The following is a 22445-nucleotide window of genomic DNA, read 5'->3' as shown; positions in this document are numbered from 1 at the left end:
TGGTTCCAGTAATAGAGCAAAGCTACCAAAAATCTATGAGTTTACAGAGCTGTTGCTTGTGCGTATTAATAGTTAAGTCTGTCTGTCTTCATTTTGATATCAGTTGCCTAATCCCAGCAAGGTGTGAATGCTTTAGAAAGTATTGTGAAGCAGCACTAACTTAAAAATCTAACATGTTACTTAAAAATCTAAGCTCTAACAGTGGAGCCTTATTTTGTAGCTTGAAAAAAGAAGGCTGAAATTAAGCCTGGGTGTTCTCCCAAAATAAATAAGACTGTTGCATGTAAAAAGTAGTGTTTCAATGGTTCGGCATTTTAAAACAAAAACCCCACCTGCTTTAGCATCTTGGTGTAATCCTCCTTAGTGGTCCATATTTTTATCCACTGGTAGTCTTTCTTGTAGCTTCAGAAGATTCGTCAGGTTCATACAGGAGTTGCCTCTCCAGCAGTGATAGAGCAAGGTCTGCTGTCTCTTTCACGTGCCTTTGCACTCTAGCTTCTGTGACTGCCTCATTAGCATCTCAAGTTTTCCTTAAAAAACAAAGCTTGAAGTTAATACTTTAAGGGATGAGATTTAAAAATCTCTACTCTTGCTGAAGTCTAGGGATTTCAGGTTTATCACCTCTTTTCTGTATTTTATTTTGGTCTATATTAATATCTTTGGGATTGTCTCTGTTTTTTAGTGAATGTTTTTGTCTCATTCCTGCTTGCTCTATTTTTTTTCATCCTACTTTCTTCACCTTTCTTTACTTTCTCTTAAGATACCTTGTGAGGTCTTGAATAATCAAGTACTTCTCAGTCTGGATGGTAGTCTTGGCCACTCTTGCTTTTGGCCCTCTCTGCCTGGGTCATTAGGGCAGGTTTGAAGGCATAAGTTTGCATGTCTGTCACAGAAGAACAACGGGAACAAATGCTCTTGCTGCGTGCTCCTTTCTATCCTAGGAAAGGTGGTAAGCAGAAGAGCCATGATGAAGTTGATTTAGGCACTGCCATTACATTATATTATATTGGAGGAGCTCTTTGATGTGTGCACAGAAGAAACTTTTGAAAGGCTCTAAAGCAGGCCTGTTGGTTTACTGCCTCAGCAGAACGAGTCCTTGAAAAGTGGTCCCAAGGTGTCTTCTTTTCAGTTGCATTGAGAAACTTTGTGGTATATTATGTTCATGCCCATAAGGTGTTCTACTTGCTTTTTTTTTTTTTTGGAACAAAACAGCTAGAATGGTTTCTTGACCCTGTGTGCCATTTTTTTCCTCAGACACTTTCACACTTGCTTTTGTGCCATCCATCCATCTGGAAAATTTTGCCTTGTCTGCAAAAAAAATTCCATTAAAATGCAAGCTGGTTTTCTTCTTCTATCTGCTCATGCTTTGATTGCCCTAAATTCATTATCTAGGATATAGTTACTTTAATTGTTTCTGTGGATTTCATAGTAGTGAGACAGGCACCTCTGCAGGCTGGAATCTTCTAGCTCAGGAATGTGATAGAACTCCGTCCATGAAGTAGAGTTACAAGTGTTGGGGTGTCTTTGAATACCTGCATTATTGCATGTAATTTCTTACAGTAGTGACCCTATAGTGTTCCGTTCTCTGGAAATAGTTAGGATTCTCCTTATAACATGAGTTCCATGTACATTCACTGGATTTGAGAGATTCTTAGAGTTCTTCTGTTCTTAGAGTTTTAGAAGTTGTCAGCCTTAATGGTCAATGTCCATTGTTCTGCTTTTAGAAGAACAGGATGTGTAGCAGGTGCCTTTGACTCCCTAGGAGAAAGAACCTGCTGTGTGCCCATTTCCCTCCTCGATAGACCTCTATTTCTGAGGACTGTTAGGACAAGACCTGGGTGGAGATTGACTGGCCTAGGTAGGTGTGTTTCTTCCCATGTTCAAGTCTGATGAACCTACCTACCGGACCATCTCTTGAACTTCAATCCTTGGGTATTCTCTTGTGGAATAGTCCATTTGTCTAATATCAGTACTCAACAGCTTGGTTAGTTGATACGTATTCTGGAGAAGTGCCTGTAGCATGCTTTAAAGAAAGCAAGTAAGTACCAGGGTAAATGTCCATCTCTGTGACTCGTTCAGAAGTTTAATTCTTGATCTCCAGTTTTATAATTATTTTGAAAAATACTTTTTGTTTTCTGCCATTTTAAAAACTCTCATTCAGGTTTAATGTGTTAGCCTTTCCTCCTGTGGCTCTCGGAGGAGTCTTTACGGCTTTGATCCTACAATCTTCAGTCATTTCAATGATGGATAGCAGTCACATCAATCTCTGCAGTAACAGGAATTGGTTGCCGTGGTTTCACCTCCATCTGTTTGGAAGAGGGTCTGGCAAGCAGCACTTAAGTTCTCGTTTGTTTTGAAGTTCATATGTATTGTTTGGTACACTTTGTGACTTCCTGTAAGGAGTGTAGCTCTGGACATTAAGTTTGTGTATAAATACTGCCCCATCTGTCTATCCCAGGACAAAGTCATCTTGTATGTTCAATTTACAGCTTGTGCTGGCTTAAAATTTGCTGTATCACTGTAAGTTGTTTAAGGGCTCTCTTTAGGCTTTCTTTCTGCTAAAGGTGCTTCAAATTAGGATGTCTTGTACTAATTTGCAGTCAACTTAGGAGTATCATGGAAACAACCTAAAGCGTTATTTCTGTTTGCTGCTTGCTAAGTCATTGTTATGACTCCTGACTTACATGCTATGTTTGGAAGAAGTGTTCTGTGATCTACTTTTTTTGAGAAGTTTGAGTTATTAATTGCTTGTGTTTGCTGAGCCTTGTTTGGGTATGAATTGGGACCTCTGGTAGTCAAAGGTTTTTGGAGGTCCTTTTGTCCATGTAATTCTGCAGTGTGACTGCCACCTTTTCTGGTGCTGGTGCCTTACCTGAGGGTCTGTTTTAACAGGAGCACTGGGGAGTTACTAAGGGCAGAAACCAGGCCACGTATAGCAGGTGGGCAGCAGGCCAGCGTTCATTGCAGATAGCTTACAGAGTTCTGAGCAAGATCATGTGACTTCCTACTAAGGCTAAAGCTGAAAACCCAAAAATCGTAGAATCATAAAATGGTTTGGATTGGAAGGGACCTTAAATTTTATCCAGTTCCAACTGCCCTGCCTTGGGCAAGGACATTAGGCGCACAACTTCAGGAACTTAGATTATGTATGGCTAATTCAGAGTGATAGAATACAGCTAAATACTAAATGCGTCTGTGTACTTCATAGAGCTCATAAAATTGGAATTGATTTTAGAACCATGTTCTTGGAGAGATGCCTGGATTGCTCTAAATCACTGGGAATTCTTCAGAAATTGCCACTGCAAATAATGACTTGCAAATTCATAGCAAAGAATACTGCTTTGTAATGCTCAGCCAATCGCAGAATGATAATACATAAATCTTAACTGCTATCAATCTGATTTCATGGGTATAATAGATTTCCTTCTCTAGTAAGTTACTGTTGGATCTTGAAAAGTTGTTCTCACTTTGTGGATTTCCCCCTCTTTCCTACATAGGTATTAATGGATATGTTCCATCAAGATGTAGAAGATTTAAGTGCACTAACTTTATCTGATGAGGAACCCTCCACCTCAGGGGAGCAAACCTATTATGACCTAGTGAAGTCATTTATGGCAGACGTTCGACAATATATAAGGGAACTAAATCTCATTATCAGAGTTTTTAGAGAACCATATGCCTCCAACTCCAAACTGTTTTCATCTCATGTAAGTATTGTACAAACCACAGACAAAACCAACCCTACTGTAATATCTATAAATCTAGATGAACAGTTCTAGAATTTAACTATTATCCAGTTTAACGTATCAGTAGTAGAGGATGTACTTGTCTTGAGATCTGAAATGGAAATAGTAAAGGGGCGTTAGTGGGGAAGTGCTAGTTTTGTAGAACTGTGGGTGAAACCACTCAATTTACCATATTTACTTTCAGGCCTCTAATTTAAGGTTTGTCACTATTGTTCTTTGTCATATTTGAATTATTGTAAATTTATATATATATGTATATACACACATATATACACATGTCTATATTGTGTTAGTATTTTAAAAATAAATTCTATGATCTTACATAAACTACACAGAAATTATATATGTTCTGAAAATCTTGTTTTGTTTAGGGACGTGCTTGACTTTCACATCATAACAGAGTAGCTTTGCATATAACATTCTTTCTTGTAAAAATTGTCCGGTTCCATGTTGATTTTTGTCTGATTCTGTTGCTTTTTGCAGGATGTGGAAAACATATTTAGTCGTATATCGGACATTCATGAACTTAGTGTGAAGTTACTGGGTCATATAGAAGATACTGTTGAAATGACAGATGAAGGTAGCCCTCATCCGCTAGTAGGCAGCTGTTTTGAAGACATGGCAGAGGTATTAAAAAATATGTGGGTTTTTGCTGTAAGTGCATCTATGTTCTGTTAGGTTGGCGCAAAAATAATTGCCAATTTAACCATCAAGTTCAAAGCAGTGTATCTCAGCTTCGAATGAAATGTATTAATCAAAATAAGAACTATTAGAATCTACGCAATTTTGCCAACAAGAAACAAGTCTATTCTGGTAGCGCAGAATTCTGGAGTCCTGGAACTGATGAATTCTTTGAAGGTGATTTGAGGTGCTCCTTGGCCATGGAAAACCTTTCCTTGCAGGAAGTTGTTGAGGTGCTTGAAAATGTGGTGATCAGTGGGAGAAAGGCCTGGTGAGGGAGCTAGCTGAGGTAATTTTGTAGCTCAGTTCGTGCAGCTTCTGCAGAGTCATTTGAGAGACATGCAGTCGGGCATTGTCATGGGGAAGAATTGGTCCTTTTTGATTTGGCCAGTGTTGGATGTGAACATTGCAGTTCCTGGAGCGTTTTGTCGGTTCCTGGCAATACTTCCCTGCTGTGATGGTTTTTGCCAGGATTCAAGAAGTTGTAGTGGAAGATTCCACTTGTTTGATTCCACCGAGCAGTAGGAGTCATCTTCTTATCACAGGTCCTGGTTCTCTTGGGAGAATAAATTTCCTGACATCTGCGAGGTTGACAACTTACTGTTGCTTGAGTAATCCAGAAGACTTATGGAGGGCACTGGTGAGAGTTTTTTGTGGCACGTGCTGATGGGCCAACTAAGAAAGGTGCTGCACTTGACCTTTTTCTTATGAACGCAGAAAAACTGACCAGGAACATCATACAGCAGGCTTGATCTCAGGTGGCAGAGATTTCAGAGTTTAGGGTTCTGAGAAGAGTGCAGGATATGAGCAGACTGAAGACTCTGGGCTTTGGGGAAGTTTTATCTTGTTCAGGGAGTTGGGAGACAGGATCACATTGGTGGTTGTCTTGAGTGTAGAAAGGGCTCATGAGGTCTGGTTTATTTTCAAAGTTGGTGTGCTCAAAGCATAAAGAACATATTCCCAGTCTCTAAGAAAAAGGGTAGATGTAGCCAGGATAAGTGCTGTTTGGAGTTTCCTGTTTAACCAAACTGAGGCCCATCACTACAAGAAAGACATTGAGGTGCTGGAGCATGTACAAAGAGCAGTGAAGCTGGCGAAGAATCTGGAGCACAAGTCTTATGAGGAGCAGCTGAGGGGACTGGAGTTTAGTCTGGAATAAAGAAGGCTGAGAGGAAACCTTAACCCACTGTACAACTGCCTGAAAGGAGGTTGTGGTGAGGTGGGTGTTGGTCTGTTTTCCCTAGTAAGAAGTGATTTTTGCAAGAGGGAATAGCCTTAAGCTACACCAGAGGAGGTTTAAATTGAGTATTACGAAGAATGTCTTACTGAAAGGTTGTCAAGCACTGGAACAGGCTGCCAGGGCATTAGCTGAATCACTGTCCCTGGAGGTATTTAAAAGGCGTTCTAAGTGTGGTACTTGGGGATGTGGCTTAGTGGTCGACTTGTCGGTGTTAGGTTAAAGGTTGGATTGATGACCTCAAAGGTCTTTTCCAACCTAAATGATTCTGTGATTGAAAAGAAGCATAGGCTTCCCAGGCAGAATGTAGAAGGATTGTCTAGACGTTAAGAGGGCTGCAGCTCAGCTGGTGTTAAACTTGGTGTTAGGAATGTGAAGCAAAGCAAAAAGGGCTTCTATAGGTAAAGTAGCATGAAAAAGTTGGTAGAAAATACGGGTATCTCGCTCATGGGTGAGAGACCCTGTGCTGCAGGACACAGCATGGACTGAGGTACTTGATCTCCTTTGCTTGGTCTTTACTGGCAAGATGTGCTTCTAGGTTTCCCAGTTAGACCTGCTACCTACCAAAGATTGAGTGAGAGAGGTGAGAGTCAAAGACCAAGTTAGGAATTATAAGGGCTTTTGATCTAAGGTGCGTATATACAAGTCTGTGGGGCAAGATAGGATGCCGAGACAGCTGACTAGTGTCATTGCAAGGCCACTGTCAAGAATTCTTGAAATTTAGTGGTGAATTGTAGAGGTCTCCAGTGACTGGAGATAAAATGTTATGCCCAAGCTCAAAAAGACTGATGAGGAAAATTCTGGAAACTAGAAACTGGTCAGCCTCTCCTCAGCCCCTGAGAAGATGAGAAAATGTTTCTGGAATTCACATCTAGCCATGTGAAGGACTAGAAGGCGATTGGCAACAGCCAACACAGATTTCCAAAGGACAAACTGTACTGAATCAACTTGATTGCTTTCTAAGAGGAGATGACTGGCTCTGTGGACAAGGGGAAGAGCTGTTAGAAGCCCTTGTCTGAACTTAAGAAGGGCCTTCAGCACAGTTTCTCATAGTATCCTTATAGTCAGCTTGGTGACGTGTGGACTGGCTAGTTGACTTGGAGTTGATGAGAAATTGGGTGGACTGGTAGGCTTGAAGGAGTGTCATCAGTGATACAAAATCCATCTGGTGGCCAGTGATTGGTGACATTCCTCAGCATTTGACACTGGGGCTGATAACTGTTCAATGTCTTCATTAGTGTTGTGGGAGAAGGTCTGCCTCATCAAGTTGGTAGGTGAGGCCAAATTGTTGTGGGGGGACACAGGAGGACAGTGCTGCTATCTGGGGGACCTGACAGGTGGGACAAATGGACTTTCAGGAGCCTCATGGAATTAAATGAAGGCAGACGTGGAGTTTTGGGCCTGAGACTAAACAACCCCATGCAGTGGTTCAGCTGCCTGGCTGAGGAGCAGTACTGTTCAACAGGGCTTGGAGATCCTCAGGAATCGGCAGGGAAGGAGTTATATTAGGAAAAGTGTAGCCATCAGGTTGAGGCATCGCTTTTGTGTAGCATTTGAGATCACATCTGGCATTCTGTGTCTGGTTTTGGTCTTCCTAGCAGGAGGTGTGCTTATACGTGAGAGGGTTGCCGTGATGATCTGGTAGTTGAGGCCCATGATGTACAAAGGGGGTTAAGAGCACTGGATGTGTTCTGTCTGAAAAAGAGAAGCCTAAGGAGGGAGATCTTATTGCTGTTTTTGGTTACCTGAAGGATAGGGTAGAAAAGACTGCGGCAAGGTCTTATTGGCAGCTCGCAGTAGAGGACTGTGAGGTGAAGTGAGATGAGAGAGAGCATGCAAATGGTAAAAAGGGTAATCCTGATTAGATACTGGGTGGGAAAAGTGCAGTGAGAACAACTGAACATTGGAATAGGCTGTCCAGAGTGGTTTTGGTGCCTCAATTCTTGGAGGTACTTGGAACTCTTAACTGGATGAGGTCCTGAGCAACTTCAGCTGGCTTTGATGCTGGATCTGCCTTTGGCCCTGAGGTGGGCCCTGCTTTGAAGAGGGAATTGGACCGGTTGGACTATGCACATGAAAGTATTGATTCTCCTCTGTAGGTGCTGTGGAAAAAGTATGCAGAAAAGTCTCTCCAATGTGGTGTATGTATTTTCTTTACGAAAATAGGACGTTTTGATACTAAATCAGTTTTGTAAATTTTTTCTGTGTTTCTTCTTAGGAGCTAGCATTTGATCCATATGAATCGTATGCACAAGATATTTTGAGACCTGGTTTTCATGATCATTTTCTAAGCCAATTGTCAAAGCCAGGAGCAGCATTTTATTTACAGGTAACTTTCTTTATGTAAGCCACGTTATTGATATTACTGTTTCAATTACATTATATTGTTGCTTCAGTATGTTTATTGTTTTAAGACTGAAATTTATTTTGTTTCTAGTCAATAGGTGAAGGCTTTAAAGAAGCTGTTCAGTATGTTCTACCCCGGCTGCTCCTTGCCCCTGTTTACCACTGTCTTCATTATTTTGAACTGCTAAAAGTAAGAATGTTGTGTCAATCTTATGGTTTTTCCATAATGTTGTGTTTGATAAGTGTTGGTGTTAAGTGTTAACCCATTGGGGTAAATACTAAAATTGAAAGAAAAGCAGGTTATATGCTCTGGTGTGTGCTATAACTGATGGAATATCAGCTTGGAATTGCATCGAAGTTTTACAGCAGCTCATGATTTGTGTTGAGTAACAAAGTTACTATTAATTTAGAAAGCAGTAGACATCTCGACATCTTCTTAAAGCTGTTAATGTGTAAATCACAGTGAGATTTCGCTTCAGACTTCGTTTTATGAAAGCTTTATGAGAAATCTTCTGTTTTCTTGTAGTGCACATCTCATGGTGGTTGTAAAGGTGATATCTTTCCTTCAAAGAGAAGGCTTGGTTGATATATACAGTTCTTGGGCTTTTTTTAATGATGCCTCTCATCAGTAGAGTAGCAGTAAAGACTCTGTAACATACACATGAAAAGAAGAAAGCTACAGAATGCTTTTCTGGGGCATTTAAGTTAGCAGTGAATAATAATCTTTAAGGAGTGTAAGAGTGTTTGAGGGAAATTTTCAAGTAGAATCTTCATTTGGACTTCAAGGAAACACAAGGGATACAGTGTTCCAAACTTAATTACTTGGGGAAATTTGTATCAGAAGTTTAAAAAAAAAATCATCTCTGCTCTTTTGAAGAAATCTGGGTGTGTTTTTCTTCAATGTGTGTTTGCTTGTATTGGGATAACCCACTAGGGATAACCCAATAGTTATGTTATCTTTGAGTCCAAGCATCTACAGTTTTAACACTATTTTTGCTGATTTAGATCTATACACATGGCTTTGGCACATAGTTCATCTTGTATAACATGCTTTTTTAATTTTTGGAATGAATGCTTGATCTGTTTGTGTAGCTCATGGGTTTGGTCTGACTTTTCAGATGTCTTTAGCATATTAAGCATCTCCTTTCATGACAGTCCATTGGAATGGAGGCATGATGCAGCTTGTCTGCATTTTTTATGATAAAGACCTGCACAGGTATAAGATTTCTCTGCTCATGCTTTCATCATATTCTCAAAGTGCAGTACTTAGTGGCTTTGCATGCTTCCATGTGAATGTGGTATTCTCTTATGTAGTAGACAAAGCGTGAAGGATTAACAGTGTCATCCTCTGTTGCCTCTTGCCATTGGTAATTATAGCAGAGGGATGTATGCTTATGGAAATAGGGAGCAGCTCAAGTTCACCTCTTTAGGGCAAGCTGGAGTCTAAGCTAAGCCCACTTCCAGAAGATTACCAGTCCTTTTGCAGCGCCTGACCTATGCTTTGTGTAAAATTCTTTCCTTTTCTTATTCATGCCCTACACACACCCACACCCTCCACCCTGTGTAAATCTGATTATTATTGGGTTGGAATTTGTTCTGTATATGATAACCTTCCAGATTTTTTTACTGCTGTGATGTTGCTCATTTCACATTTTAGTGTGACACCCATCGCTATGGCCTGTCAGACATGATAGACGTAACTAACGGGCAGTGATGGACAGTAGGAGTACATGAAAAGCGAGAGATTAGCTGGCATGGTGCTAGCTTTATCTGTCAATTAGATGATGGAAGTTCACACAGCACATGAATTCCTCTCTCAGGTAGTCTTTACTAGCAATAACATTTCCTTTCTTATATTTGGAATCATCAAAGAGATTCCAGGTTGGTTATACTTGAAGTTGCCTGTCTGAAGGGTGTTTGTGGAATTGTTCAGCCATATAATCCTGATAATTTCATTGATACAAGGTTGTATTGAATTTTTTTGTGGAGTGTGGGAGACCTGATTTCATGATTGCAAGCATATCTGTGAATAATCAAGTTGAAAGTGCCATGAAACTGCATCACTTCGTTTGAAGAGACAAATGTTGACAAAGTAGCATGTGGAAAACCCATTTTATTTTTTTTGAATATAGAAATACTTAAAGATAAAAGGTTAGCATTTCTCTTTGAGCTATGTTGTGTAATCTTGCACACTTTGAAGTTATCTATTTAAAATGCATCTCAAAGTTACCTTCTAACTATGCAGACTACAAAAAAGTAAATTTCTATCCACTGATGGTTATCCTATTCGGAAACTAAGGCTCTCCTGAAGTTTGGCAAGGCACCAGGAATGCGCAAATATATATTCTATTTTTAGCTGAAGCTCCTTGCTGTAACTTTGTTGGAAAATTAGCATGTGACTTAAGTGTCGTGTTTTCCTTCAACTAACCTGAAAGTCCCGAAACTTTTCAGTAAGAACCTAACTGGGTAATAGCAGTTTCATCTGAGACTGTGCTTTTCTACAAATTTGCACATAATATGAATGAGCTTTTCTAAATGTGTGCTGTTAAGTGAAAGATAGGGTGGTACAAATAGTGCAGTTATTTATAACTGCATTATTGAAGAAAGAAGTTCACAAGACTTCTAAATTGAATTGGGCACTGTTTCAGATGCTATAATCTGTGTGCACATGTGATGCTTTTTCCCTTCCTTGGGTAAATAGATGATACTTTTAAATTCCTTTTTCTTTCTGTGTGTGAATGGCTGAAAGCATATATAAACTTTGCTTAGATAAAATAATATGTTGTGGAAAGCAGGAGAGAGATACAGAAACTTCCTTCTCTCTTTGCAGATATTTTTAGTTGGAATTCTACTTATAATGATTCTAAATTCTTTCAATGCTTTCGCTTCACAACAGCAGGGAGGTTGGAACTAGATGATCTTTGAAGTCCTTTCCAGCCCTAGCTATTCTATGATTCGTTTCTTCTAACTTCTTTTCTTAGATGATAAATAACTTGCCAGTCTTTACTGACTGGTAGTTCAACTCAAGTAGAAATACTCCAATTAAACTTTTTTAGTCTTCCTCTTTTTACTATGCTAATGTAACTTAAAAAATCTGGTTTGACAGGGTCTTCCAAGATAAGAAATGACCCTTTTCCAACCTGATGGTATTAAATTTATTGTACGTTGCTGGAGAAGGCACAGGGTGGTGAGATGCAAGTAATTTAGGACTTCGGGCTGATTCTCTGTGTCTCTTGGTGGGTGGTGTGTTGGGCAACACATGCTGAACAATTTTGGGCTTTGACTTTACTTTGATTCTCAGCCTTGTTTCAGCCAGGTTCATGATCCAGATTGTAACAAATTTAATGAAGTTGATTTACATTCCCATCTGTAACTGGTGTAACCCAGCCCAGGGTGGAGAATCGCTCAGTTCTAATTAGTGAACTTTGGCAGTCTGCAAAGTTTTTACAGTATCTGAAATTATAGATCATTGTCTGCGTTGGTTGTATTTACTGCGGGCACTGTAATTCAGGTTCTCTAGCTTTACTTGATTCTTAGTCTTCAATTAATATTAAAACCAGAAAATGACAGATTCAGACTAGTTATGAAGTATTTTTAAAAAGTATTTACTTAGCGTCAGCAAAGCATTTCATTTTCCAAAATCTGTCTGATGTGCTTCTTTCCAAATGCAGTGACTTCCTTGTACAATACTGTTTGGAAATAAAAGTTAAAGCAGAAGTATTACTGCTGTTTTACACATATTTGTAAAATACATGTGAACTGCATGATGAGGATGACTTTTATTTTTACATCCACCGGAGATAATGTGCAATTTTATATCTGTGTAACAGATGAAGGAGAAATGTCTGCTGGGGGAAATGTTGCTTGACCAAATGTTGCTAGTGTGTGGTAAGGACTGCAAGTATATGTGAGTGTTTCTTGGGAGAAGAAGCTGGAGTGATGTAAAAATTGGTCTCAGATCTAAGAAGATATTTCTAGAATATGACAGTAGGTGAAAAGTTTAAGCAAATTCTTCATATTAGTTAAACTATAAAGACTTATATGGCAACTGCAGTGTTATAAAGGTACAGAAGTTGTGCCTTATGGTGATACAGCCAGGTAAATGAAGTTCCACATTTCCTTCTTGCTTGTATGGTTTCATTCAAAACATTTCGCTTGCTGTTCTCCTTTAAATCCTAGTGGGTTTATGGTTTGTCAGGTGTGTGTTTGGCAGCCAAAGGGAAAATGATAGGGGGGAAAATAAAACTTTGGAACACGTGTGTGTACTTCTTCCACAAACTTAATTTTATCTAAGTAATTGGTGTCTCTGAGGTGATTCTTTAATTGAAGAAGTTATTTAGGATGTATTTATTTTTTTCTTTCTAGCTATGGTGCTCATTGGATTTCCTATGTGTTTGTATCAGAAGTAAGTTCATACACATGCGTATTACTTCGTTTGCCAATGGCTTATGTCATCTGTTATGGAGTTGTAATGGGGCTGTATGTTATGGTGTACAGCTCTCTTTCTTTTTGCACAGGATGTATATAAGCTTTTGAGAAGCAGATGCCTCTGTCTAGGGCATTTTCTAATGAGAAGTAATTACTTTGGAGATATTTTTTTTCTATTATCCCACTAAAATTGCTTATTTGCAGAAGCTGGACAAAATCTGACAAAAGTAAAAGCAAAGAATTCCTCCATCCACTTTGTTTACAGTCCTCACTGACACTTGTGTTATTGTTGTTCTGCTGCTGGACCAACAAATGCTGTACTTTGATCCCTTGAAGCAGGGAGTAGGATGGCACAGGGCCAAACTGAACCTACCTAGATGATACCCTCTGGGGAGTCAAATGAAGCACTATATTAACTCTGCCTTTTTATTTCACTTACGTGTTCTGGAGTCCCGTTTCCTGATCCATTTTCTAGGGGTGCAGGCCTTGCAAATTCTCCCTGGTACTGTGGGAGTTAGGAGAGCAGTACTAGGGCAGACTGTTCTGTGAGACTGGTGATCTGTTCCCAGTTTTCAGTGACTGCTGCTAATGATGGTACATGGCTCTGTAGCTTCCGTGGCAGCAGCTTATGGTGAACACCCAAGGGCAAATTCTCATGAAAATAGATAGATATTACAGGAACTTGGACTAATTTTGATTCTTTTGATCTCCTGTAAATAAAATTTTGACACAAATAATCTGACAAGGATTGAATGTTAAGAAGCTTACTATAGCTGAGATTTCCAGCTCCATTCTGTCACCTTCTGTACAAAAGGAAGATCCTTGGAGAGAGGTAGCACTATGGCTAGGACTTTTCATATACTTGATTTCTTCAGTGGAAATGGTTCTATATGTGGAGCTGTGGACTCAGTCCCACTTCCGGCATGTTTTCTCTGCTCTTGCAGCAGTGGAGCTCTCTGCTTTCTGTCAGTACATTGATATCTTCAGTGGAAACCGATGGAAAGATGTAGGAAACGAGTAGCACAAGTAAAACAACAAGCTGCGTTCATGGTTTCTATAGACCAAGTCTACAGATGGAATTCTGCTTGTCATCTCCCGTTTCCTCTGCTGTTTTAATCAACAGGGTTCTACTGTTGCTTCCCAGAATAATCTCTGAAATTGTGAATTTGCCTTATGTGGCATTCAAAAATTCTTACATTTGTGTCCAAACATAGAGGTGTCATCCAGCTGAACTTACTGTCTTGCAGACTTGGCTGGCAAAGATCAGACTTGAATTGTGTTGAAGCAGTGAAAGGGGATTGTAATCCATTTTGGGATTACAAAAGAGAAAAGGGAGATGTTTTCAAATTGAATTGTCTTTACTTTGGTGGAAAATTTGTGGGAAGAAGATGGAAGACCATCTCTACAAGTGTGGAAGCACATAGGTAAATATTCTGTGATATTTCACATATTGATCTAATTAAATGATATCAATTTAATTATGAATTTTACATTTCCAGTGTATTCTGCAGGTCTGCTAATAATGACAAGACGAATCAAAGTGACAGTGAGAAATGAGAATTTCGGAGTATGAAGGCTCTGTAAGGATTTGTGTTTATTTATAAATTTATTGCAGAAGGGTAATGAATCCACCATGGTAGAGACATTGGCATATGCAAAAAAGCCCTATATATTTGAAGAATGCAGAGTAAATGTGGTTTTGTCTGGAAAGACAAGACCTCTTGTAAACAAAATAGCCATTTCCCTAGTAATGGAATATAGGCATAGAAAAATACATATATGGCAGCTTATAGCAAAAAAAAAGAAAAGTCTTAATGTTTAGGAAATGGTTTTCATAAAACATCAAGGAACTTATTTGGAAATTTGGTTTTGGTTTTGTCTTCCTTCCTCAATGAAGGAAATATTGATTGTCTAAGCTCACTGAGAATTGCTCACATACATGAATGCCTTGCCAGTTGTAGAATCTGAGAGCAAACATACCCTCTTCCCTGCTAAGCAGACAGCAGTTGAAATACCTACCAGACTGCAGTAGCACTCAAGAAGACGTAATCGGATCCGTGGTCTTCTGTCAGGCTATACCCATTCATGGAAGTGCTGGTGGGAAAGTGACCACCTAAGAAACTTGTTACAGGAAACTTCAAACTGTTGATCTGATGAAATGTCAACTTGACAGGCTTTTGTTTGGTTATATTTCTGAATTACTCATCCTGACTCTTCCTCAGTGTCTGTCGTGATTTGAAAAATGGTTCCTGCTTTACTGTGATTTATTTCTGAAATAGATTTATTGTGATTTCATTCTCCTCCACAACAGGGGACTCTAACTTCATATCAAGTAATCGAAGTAGCAGTTCGTTAAATTCACACATTTCTTTAGTCCAAATGGTTTCTCTTTTTTGGGGGGCTTAGGTGAAGTTTGATATACTTAAAATACTCAAAGATATGTGAAAAATTTCAGTCATATAGTCAAGCCATGAAAGAACTGGGAAGCTTGAAATGCCTCTTCCTCTGTTTTAATACTTTTCTTGTACAGTGCGCTTCTCAGTGGGCTTGACCGTATTTTACATAATGTGAAATAAAAGATGAAAGCTTTTTAGCTTCTGTCTCTCTTAAAACTTGCTTCCAAGAGCATGCAGGAGGCTTTTTGTAACTAATTATTTGGGACTTGAGGTTTGATATTTGGCATGTTTATATAAGATTATGTGATTTAATGTAACTAGCCCTTCTGAGTTTTAATTTTTTTAAACTGTGAGTGGAGAAAAAGTTTTTAATATTACTTCAGTAATATATTCTGTTCCATTCTTAATGCAAGTAACATTCCTGCTGTAATGTAATTATAAATAGTTATATAACAACATATGCATATTTTTCTTGCACTGTGCTCAAGATTGAGTTTATATGAAAACAAAGTGACTTCTGAAATTCCAGTTCAGTAAAGCTGTGCATGTATGTCCAGGATACGACACATAGTTTCCTTTAAGCTTCAAGTTTGAAATGCCTTTTAGGCTAATAGCATTTTCCAGAAGTGTGTAGTGTTCATTGCAGTCATCCCCGGTTGCTGTTGCAGATGCATACTGCTGCTTTGGACTGAGCTGTTTTATTATTTGGAGGAATTGCAAAAAATCAGTGCTCTGAGGCATCTCGGTTCTCTTGAGGCAGCTTCCAGGATTGTTTTATAGCAAAATGCCAGCAGACCTGCCTGCCTGCATTTGTCAGAGGAGAAACCCTGCTCATGTTTATTCTTGATCATAAAATAGCCTGTTTCAGGATTGCCTTTTGGTGGGTGCCTCATTTGGAGAAACGTATTGAAGAAAATGGTGAAGCATTAGAACAGAAGCTGGAATAACTGGTGTCAGTGCACTTTGAGTCTTATGAACCTTGCTAAGGTCACACTGCAGATCAGGCTCACTTTGCAAGTTATGCAAGTGTTTTGTTGCCTTACTGTGGGTGTCAGAATGGCTGAAGTGGGTTTTGAAGAGTGTTCTCTGCAGCAGCACTAGTTCAGGCTTGTTGTTCTGAGTACCGTGCACAGCTTCCACCTGTCGTGTGGGGCCACTTGTGCACTAAACTTCTTGGATTAATGACTTGAGGGACAGTAAGTATCTTTAGCACCTGCGATCCAAGTGATCTCGCAGTAAGCTTAAATTGAGCAAATTAAAGTCTGTATTGTGATATAAGCCCCAAAGTACAAAATTTTATACCCATTGTGTTATATCTACATAGTCTCATTGTAAGTATAAATGTATTTTCTGTCATTGTCTTTCTAGGTAGGTGCTTCTCTGGCCTCATAAGAGAAGGACTACTATAATTACCATTCTGTACTGCATAAGGACGATTTATTTTGTATCTGTCTGGAATATCCTGGTTTTTTATAAATATTCAAGTCTTGTGTTATGCAACAGGTAGAATGAAACACCTTGGCTTCTGCCTCTTCATATATCTTCAGAGCTTGCAGCCTAGAACGTGGAAAACACTTTTTATTAGAAACTTCCCTTAGCAGTCTATTTTCTAAGTTTCTTTTCCTTGAATGGCCAGGATACTGTGCCTGTAGTATTGTGAATTGTTACAGTCATTATAAACTGTATTTTCTCATAGGATTATTAAAAACCACAATGGCAGTAATAGTACTGATTATCAGAGATCTGCACCTCCTTCTTGTAATGGCATATTATTCTTCATAGGATAATATCTAAAGAAAGAAGTCCCAAACCCTACAATTTTATTTTGCATTCGTTCATTAGGGGGCACTGCACAGCTGTAGAAGAATCAATGGGATTTGCAGAGAAGCTTGGATTCATTTCCAGGGGTGCTATTTCACTTTCCATAACCTGTGCTTCCAAACTCTCAGCGGCAGTGTAAGATGCTAATCAAGGCTGTTCTTAAGTTAAGCTCAGTTCTGACTAAGACTGGTTTTCATAGCAGTTTATGGTAATTAATACAGTGCTAGAATATAAACTTCAAAAATCCTTTTCTATGGGCGGAGAAGTACCATCATAGTTCACAGCACTGTCTGATTTGTCGTTTGTATTGGTCTTAAGATGCATTCTTCTAAACACCACCTTCTAAATGTTAAATGTGGAGCGTAATTACACTCATTGAACTTTGCTTTATATATGCAGTTGGAAATATGGGTTACTTCCAGTGCATCCTGATGGGGAAATGTTAGTCTTGAAACAACTGCTTTCTATCCAGCACTGTATACAAACATATATTTTGCTTTTGGACACAGACTTTTGTGGTGAATACAAACATTTTTACAACTGGAGGGGAATTACTGTAGAAAGCATTTTATGAACTCAACACAGGAGCGGAAAGCTTTGCAGGAATGTATGTTAACCTATACTAGTATGTTTCTGAAGAGAAAGCACAGGGAGTCATTTTTTTTCCAGGTATTGGAGTTCATAAGGTGCATTGAGAAAATTCCTGATTATAAGAGTTTGTTCCCCCTTTTTAGTTGTACTCACTTTATACACAGTAGCCTTCATTTGCACACGCTACTTCTGAGATTTTTCCAAATACAAAAAAAGAAGGAACTTTTGAGATACAGGCCATTTTTACTTTGCCTTAGGCTATGCACCGTATCTCTGTGTGTTTGACTGGAGTGTTTATATACAGCATAAAAAAATGAGATAATTTCATAAGCTTTGTTGCACGTTGGGCCTAATTTTCATTGGTTTTGTCCTGTGTTTTGTGTGTCCTTTGCTTCTTCCTCTGTGGCGAGGTCTTCTGTGGTTTCCTTACAAGCAAATGGTAGAATATTGTAGAATCAAATGGGGCTTGTTTTCAAGGAGACTAGGCTAAAACAATCTTGTCTGTTGTTGAAGGGTAGCTACTCAGAGATAATAGAAAATCCAACGAAACTCTTGGTGGAAGTTGACAAAGAGGCAGTGCGTAAGGCAAAGAGCCTCCTTCAAACTCTTGTGCAGGAAAGTTGTGGAATCTTAGAGGTAGTTATGTGTTTTTCTTAGCTTTTGTTCAGGACTTCTGGCAGTGGTGCTGCACCTGCCTCAGTTGTCTAAAATCTAAACCTAAGTGTCCTGTGCATCTGAAGCAAAGGGTAGACGATACCTCTGTGTTAAGTCTAGAGAGTAGAGGAAACATGACAAGAGTAGTCTGCTCCTTCTTGGAGTAACGTATTCTCCCTGAGACCTTTTGGGAAGTAATGCCTGTTGTGGTGCATCACCAGCCCAGTTTCAATAGTCGTTCCATGAGCAGGCACTCATACCTAGTGCTGCTTAGGTCAAAGAATATGACAGATCATGCTACATGAACTAAAGCTGCCCAGAAACTTGTGGTCATCCTTATGGCCAAAACCACAAAGTAGTCTTTGGCATTCACAGCTATTGCACTGAAAAAAATAATACTATTCTGTGATCCATTCAAATGTCAAGCATGCATATGTTGTATTCAGTTGGACTTTGGAGGACAATGCTTGTGTTTCACACTGAAGGCAAACAGCATGATTGTGCTGTTTCCAAGGGTGTCTGTTGTTCTGGTTCATACCAGCCTGTCACTTTGCTTCTACCACCTGTGTCAAAGCAAGTCTTTCAGTTTTGTAGAGCCGGTGCTTGGTGTTTTGTAGTCTGAAACACTTATCTCTTAATAGTTCTGTGAATAGTTACCTGACAATAATGTGAAACGTTTTAATGCTTAAACCATGTTTTAAGACAAAAATCTTGAACGTTTTAGGATAAAAGCAAAGCAGATCTTATTTTATAAAACTTACCTGTCACAGCGATAGTTTGGCACAAAATGAGAGTATTAATCCTTCTTGTCCTGTTTTGGTTTATAACCATCTCATTTTCATGTCCTTGAAGAGAAGTGGAATTAGTATGTGAAGGCATTAATGTAGCTTATCTACCCTGGTTTTACATGCCAGCTGTGGAGGTGGAATGCTTCTCCCCACAGTCCCTTTTGGTTTTCCCCTTTGTTTCTTCGCATGAAAAAAGTCGCAGTCCTGGTGGATAATAAGCTGCACATAAGCCAGCAGAACTCCTTTGCAGGAACAAAGGCCTGTATTGCTGTATCGGCAAGTGTGCGGTCATCAGGTGGAAGGAAGTGGCAGTGCCTACCCGTTCAGTACCAGCAAGGCCACACCAGGAGAACTCTGTCTAGCTTGGACTTCTGTTGACATTGGTGCACTGAAACAAGCCCACTGGAAAGACTTGTCAAGATGAGCATGTGATGAAGGGGGAGTTCAGGTGTCCTTATTTGTTCTGGAGTAAAGGAGACTAAGGAGGAGAGGAAACCTTTCTGCTGTCTTTGTCTGTATGATGGGCTGGGGAAGACAGAGAAGTACTTGCAGCTTCCACGTACTCTTCTGTGAAAAGTCCACAAAGGAAGTCCTGATAAGCTATTAGGAAAAAAAATTTTCACTCTGAGGGATTTCAGACTTTGGAACAGATTGTCCAGGGAGATTGTGGCCTCTCTATCCTGAGAGCAATTCAAAACTCAGTATGACCCCAGGCAACCTGACTTATGTTGGCTGGAGGGTAAGATCATCTCCAAGGTCCCTTCCAACCTGGATTACTTACTACAAGGGCTCTCACCTCACTAACAGTGGTCTTCTGTTTATAAATGCCATGAAGGGGTTTTGCTCAGTTTTCAGTCCAGCTTGCCTGTTCCAGAAGTGTTTATTTGTCTTACAAACGTACAGGCATCCCACAGATTTGATCTTGTGCTGTAGAATGGTATGTGTGGGAATCTTGTTCCTTATTTGCTCCTCTTAAGACTTAACACTTCTAATGGGTTCATTTTTTGGAGGTGTAAGGCCAAATCAACTAGTTTTCAGGTAGGTGATGTGTGCTTGAGTATGTCTGATCTGGGGGACTAGTGACTGCTGCTCTTATTTTACTGAGATTAAGCTCTTAGCAGACAATGGTCTCTCTGGTCTGTGTCAGTAACACACCTCTATTTCATTAACTTTAGTAGCAAGCAGGAGCATGCAAACTGAGCTAGTGGTTGGATTTCTTCTTCCTAGGTCAAACTTCTGGATTTGCCCATACCAAAATGCTTGTAACGCTTTTTGTATTTGACTTTCAATGTTCACAGCAATTGGAAGAAAAAAGTGAAGATGAAGACGATAAAGAGTGCTTAAAGCAAGCAATAACTGCCCTACTAAATCTTCAAAGCAGTATGGAACGGATATGCTCAAAAAGCCTTGCAAAACGAAGGCTTAGGTAAACATGTTTCCATTTTTCTTGCTTTCTGCTCTTAATGCTTTGCTATAAATCCAGGGCTCCCAGTTTCCTCTTTCAGTAAACAATGAACAAAATAGTTTGTGACAAGCCTGCTTTTGCAGAGGAAGTGACATCAAAGCCGAGATAATTTGTTATTGTTTTAAAACCTTTGTGATTTCTGTGTCCCTGCATACTGGTAGTTGAGACGTTCTGAGAATTCACTGGTAAGTAGAAAATTACGGCATTTGACGGTTAATTATGTCCAGATAATAAATATGCAATAAAATATTGTAGAAGTACATTTCTGTATGGCTAGAAGGAAGTGTTATTAAATTTGAAACTACATAATCTGACGAGTTTTTTGTGCCATGGGTGGTTAAAATTTGCACTGGATTGCAGAAATAGATGCATAGATAACTAGTACTTTGTTGTACTGTTGTAGCAAATTCTGGACTATACCATCTCTTGTTTGATTTAATGCTAATGTTTGTACAGTTATTTTAATATAGTAAAACTTTTTGCTTTTACTCTTAAAATTATTTCAGTATTTTCTTTGCCAAACAAGTTCTGTGCTGCAAATGTAATCTTTTGGCTTGGACATACATGCATTTAACAGCCCATTTTCTCTTGAGTGTGCTTCTTTCAAATTAATGCAGCCGGAAACTGTCAGCTATGGAAATGAGTGGTTTGTTAAGTTTAGAAGCACTAACAGGTTGCCCCATAATTGCCTGTGCTTAGGTAAAACATTTGTTGTACCTCATGTGATAGGTTTTCTTCTTAAGAGACATTAGTCAAGGTTTGCAGTGGTGCTGATACTGAGTGCTGAAATTGCATTCTCAGTGGAATTCTTGCCGTTCAGAAAGATGGTTTTGTGGTTTTGCTGTTAGTGGTGGTTGTGGTTTTTAAATACACGTATACTAATGGGCTGCCTTTCTTCCATCCTTCACTGAAGTGAATCTGCATGCCGATTCTATACTCAGCAGATGAAGGGGAAGCAGCTGGCAATTAAGAAAATGAATGAAATCCAGAAAAATATTGATGGTTGGGAGGGTAAGGACATTGGACAATGCTGTAACGAGTTCATCATGGAAGGAACGCTGACGCGTGTAGGAGCAAAGCACGAGAGACATATATTTCTATTTGATGGCCTGATGATTTGCTGTAAGTCAAATCACGGCCAGCCAAGACTTCCTGGTGCTAGCAATGCAGAATATCGTCTAAAAGAAAAGTTCTTCATGCGAAAGGTACAAATCAACGATAAAGACGACACTAATGAGTACAGACATGCTTTTGAAATCATCTTAAAAGATGAGAACAGTGTTATTTTTGCTGCTAAATCAGCTGAAGAGAAAAACAACTGGATGGCAGCATTGATATCTTTGCAATATAGAAGCACGCTGGAAAGAATGTTGGATGTAACAATGTTGCAGGAAGAAAAAGAGGAGCATATGAGGTTTCCAAATCCGGAACTTTATAGATTTGCAGAACCAGACTCTGAAGAGAATATTGTATTTGAAGAGAACATGCAGCCTAAATCTGGAATCCCCATCATCAAGGCAGGAACCGTTGTGAAGCTCATCGAGAGGCTGACTTACCACATGTATGCAGGTGAGGCACTTCATTATATAGCCAGAACTCCAGATGGTGACTAGTTTATGCTTCTATTTCTGTGATAAATACATGCAGCAAAATATATGAAGACAGATATGCCTTGCAGTGCATATAATCTGACATGCTTTTTTAATTAAGGTTTTGAGATATGTGCCGTTGTATTAGTTAAAAATATGAGTCCTGTTTGGCTGAACCTTGTGGGATATGAGTGTGCATAAGGTTATTCTAATCCAAGGGGGGTGGGGGGGTAGGGGCCTGCAGGAATTGGGCTCTAGACAATACCTTTTCCTGTATGTCCATGCTACAAGAATTGCCTTCTCTCAGGACTTCCAAAGCTGGGTGGTACATGAAGGAGAGAATTGTGGGCCTAGTGTTTTCAGTTAAGGGTTGTGCTTTTGTCAGCTATTACCTATGTCCCTGCTGACATGTAATGAAAAGACCTAATATCTGCTTGCTAGAAGCAGTCACTTGCATAATTTGGCCTTGGAACCTCACCTTAATCAGAATTTATATAAGGACTTTTGAGTTCAGGTTTCTGCTTGAGTTGAAGATGCATCAAAGGTGTTTATGAAATCATTCGGTCCAATCACAGCATGTGGAGTTTTTATCCCAGAATTTGCATAAGCTGCGCTGAAAAGCATGGGCTTGAGGTTCGGGGATGGATTTCTTTTGTTATTTTTTTTATTTTACCTGTTTGTCAATTATTCTAAAACTTCACGC

General features: G+C 39.4%; 1 protein-coding gene across 3 annotated transcripts in view; it reads left to right on the top strand.

The window, feature by feature from the left end:
- SOS1 (SOS Ras/Rac guanine nucleotide exchange factor 1) overlaps positions 1-22445 on the top strand; it is a 48132-nt gene that overhangs the window by 11200 nt on the left and 14487 nt on the right. For all 3 annotated transcript variants that reach the window (XM_069852896.1, XM_069852897.1, XM_069852898.1), the window contains exons 5-10: positions 3498-3707; positions 4230-4373; positions 7883-7993; positions 8102-8200; positions 19987-20114; positions 21067-21722. In XM_069852896.1, the coding sequence (XP_069708997.1) occupies positions 3498-3707; positions 4230-4373; positions 7883-7993; positions 8102-8200; positions 19987-20114; positions 21067-21722 (1348 nt within the window). The remainder of the gene's footprint in view (positions 1-3497; positions 3708-4229; positions 4374-7882; positions 7994-8101; positions 8201-19986; positions 20115-21066; positions 21723-22445) is intronic.

Source organism: Phaenicophaeus curvirostris, chromosome 2 (genome assembly GCF_032191515.1).
Source record: "Phaenicophaeus curvirostris isolate KB17595 chromosome 2, BPBGC_Pcur_1.0, whole genome shotgun sequence".
NCBI lineage: Eukaryota > Metazoa > Chordata > Aves > Cuculiformes > Cuculidae > Phaenicophaeus > Phaenicophaeus curvirostris.
This window is presented reverse-complemented; position numbering and strand designations above follow the sequence as displayed.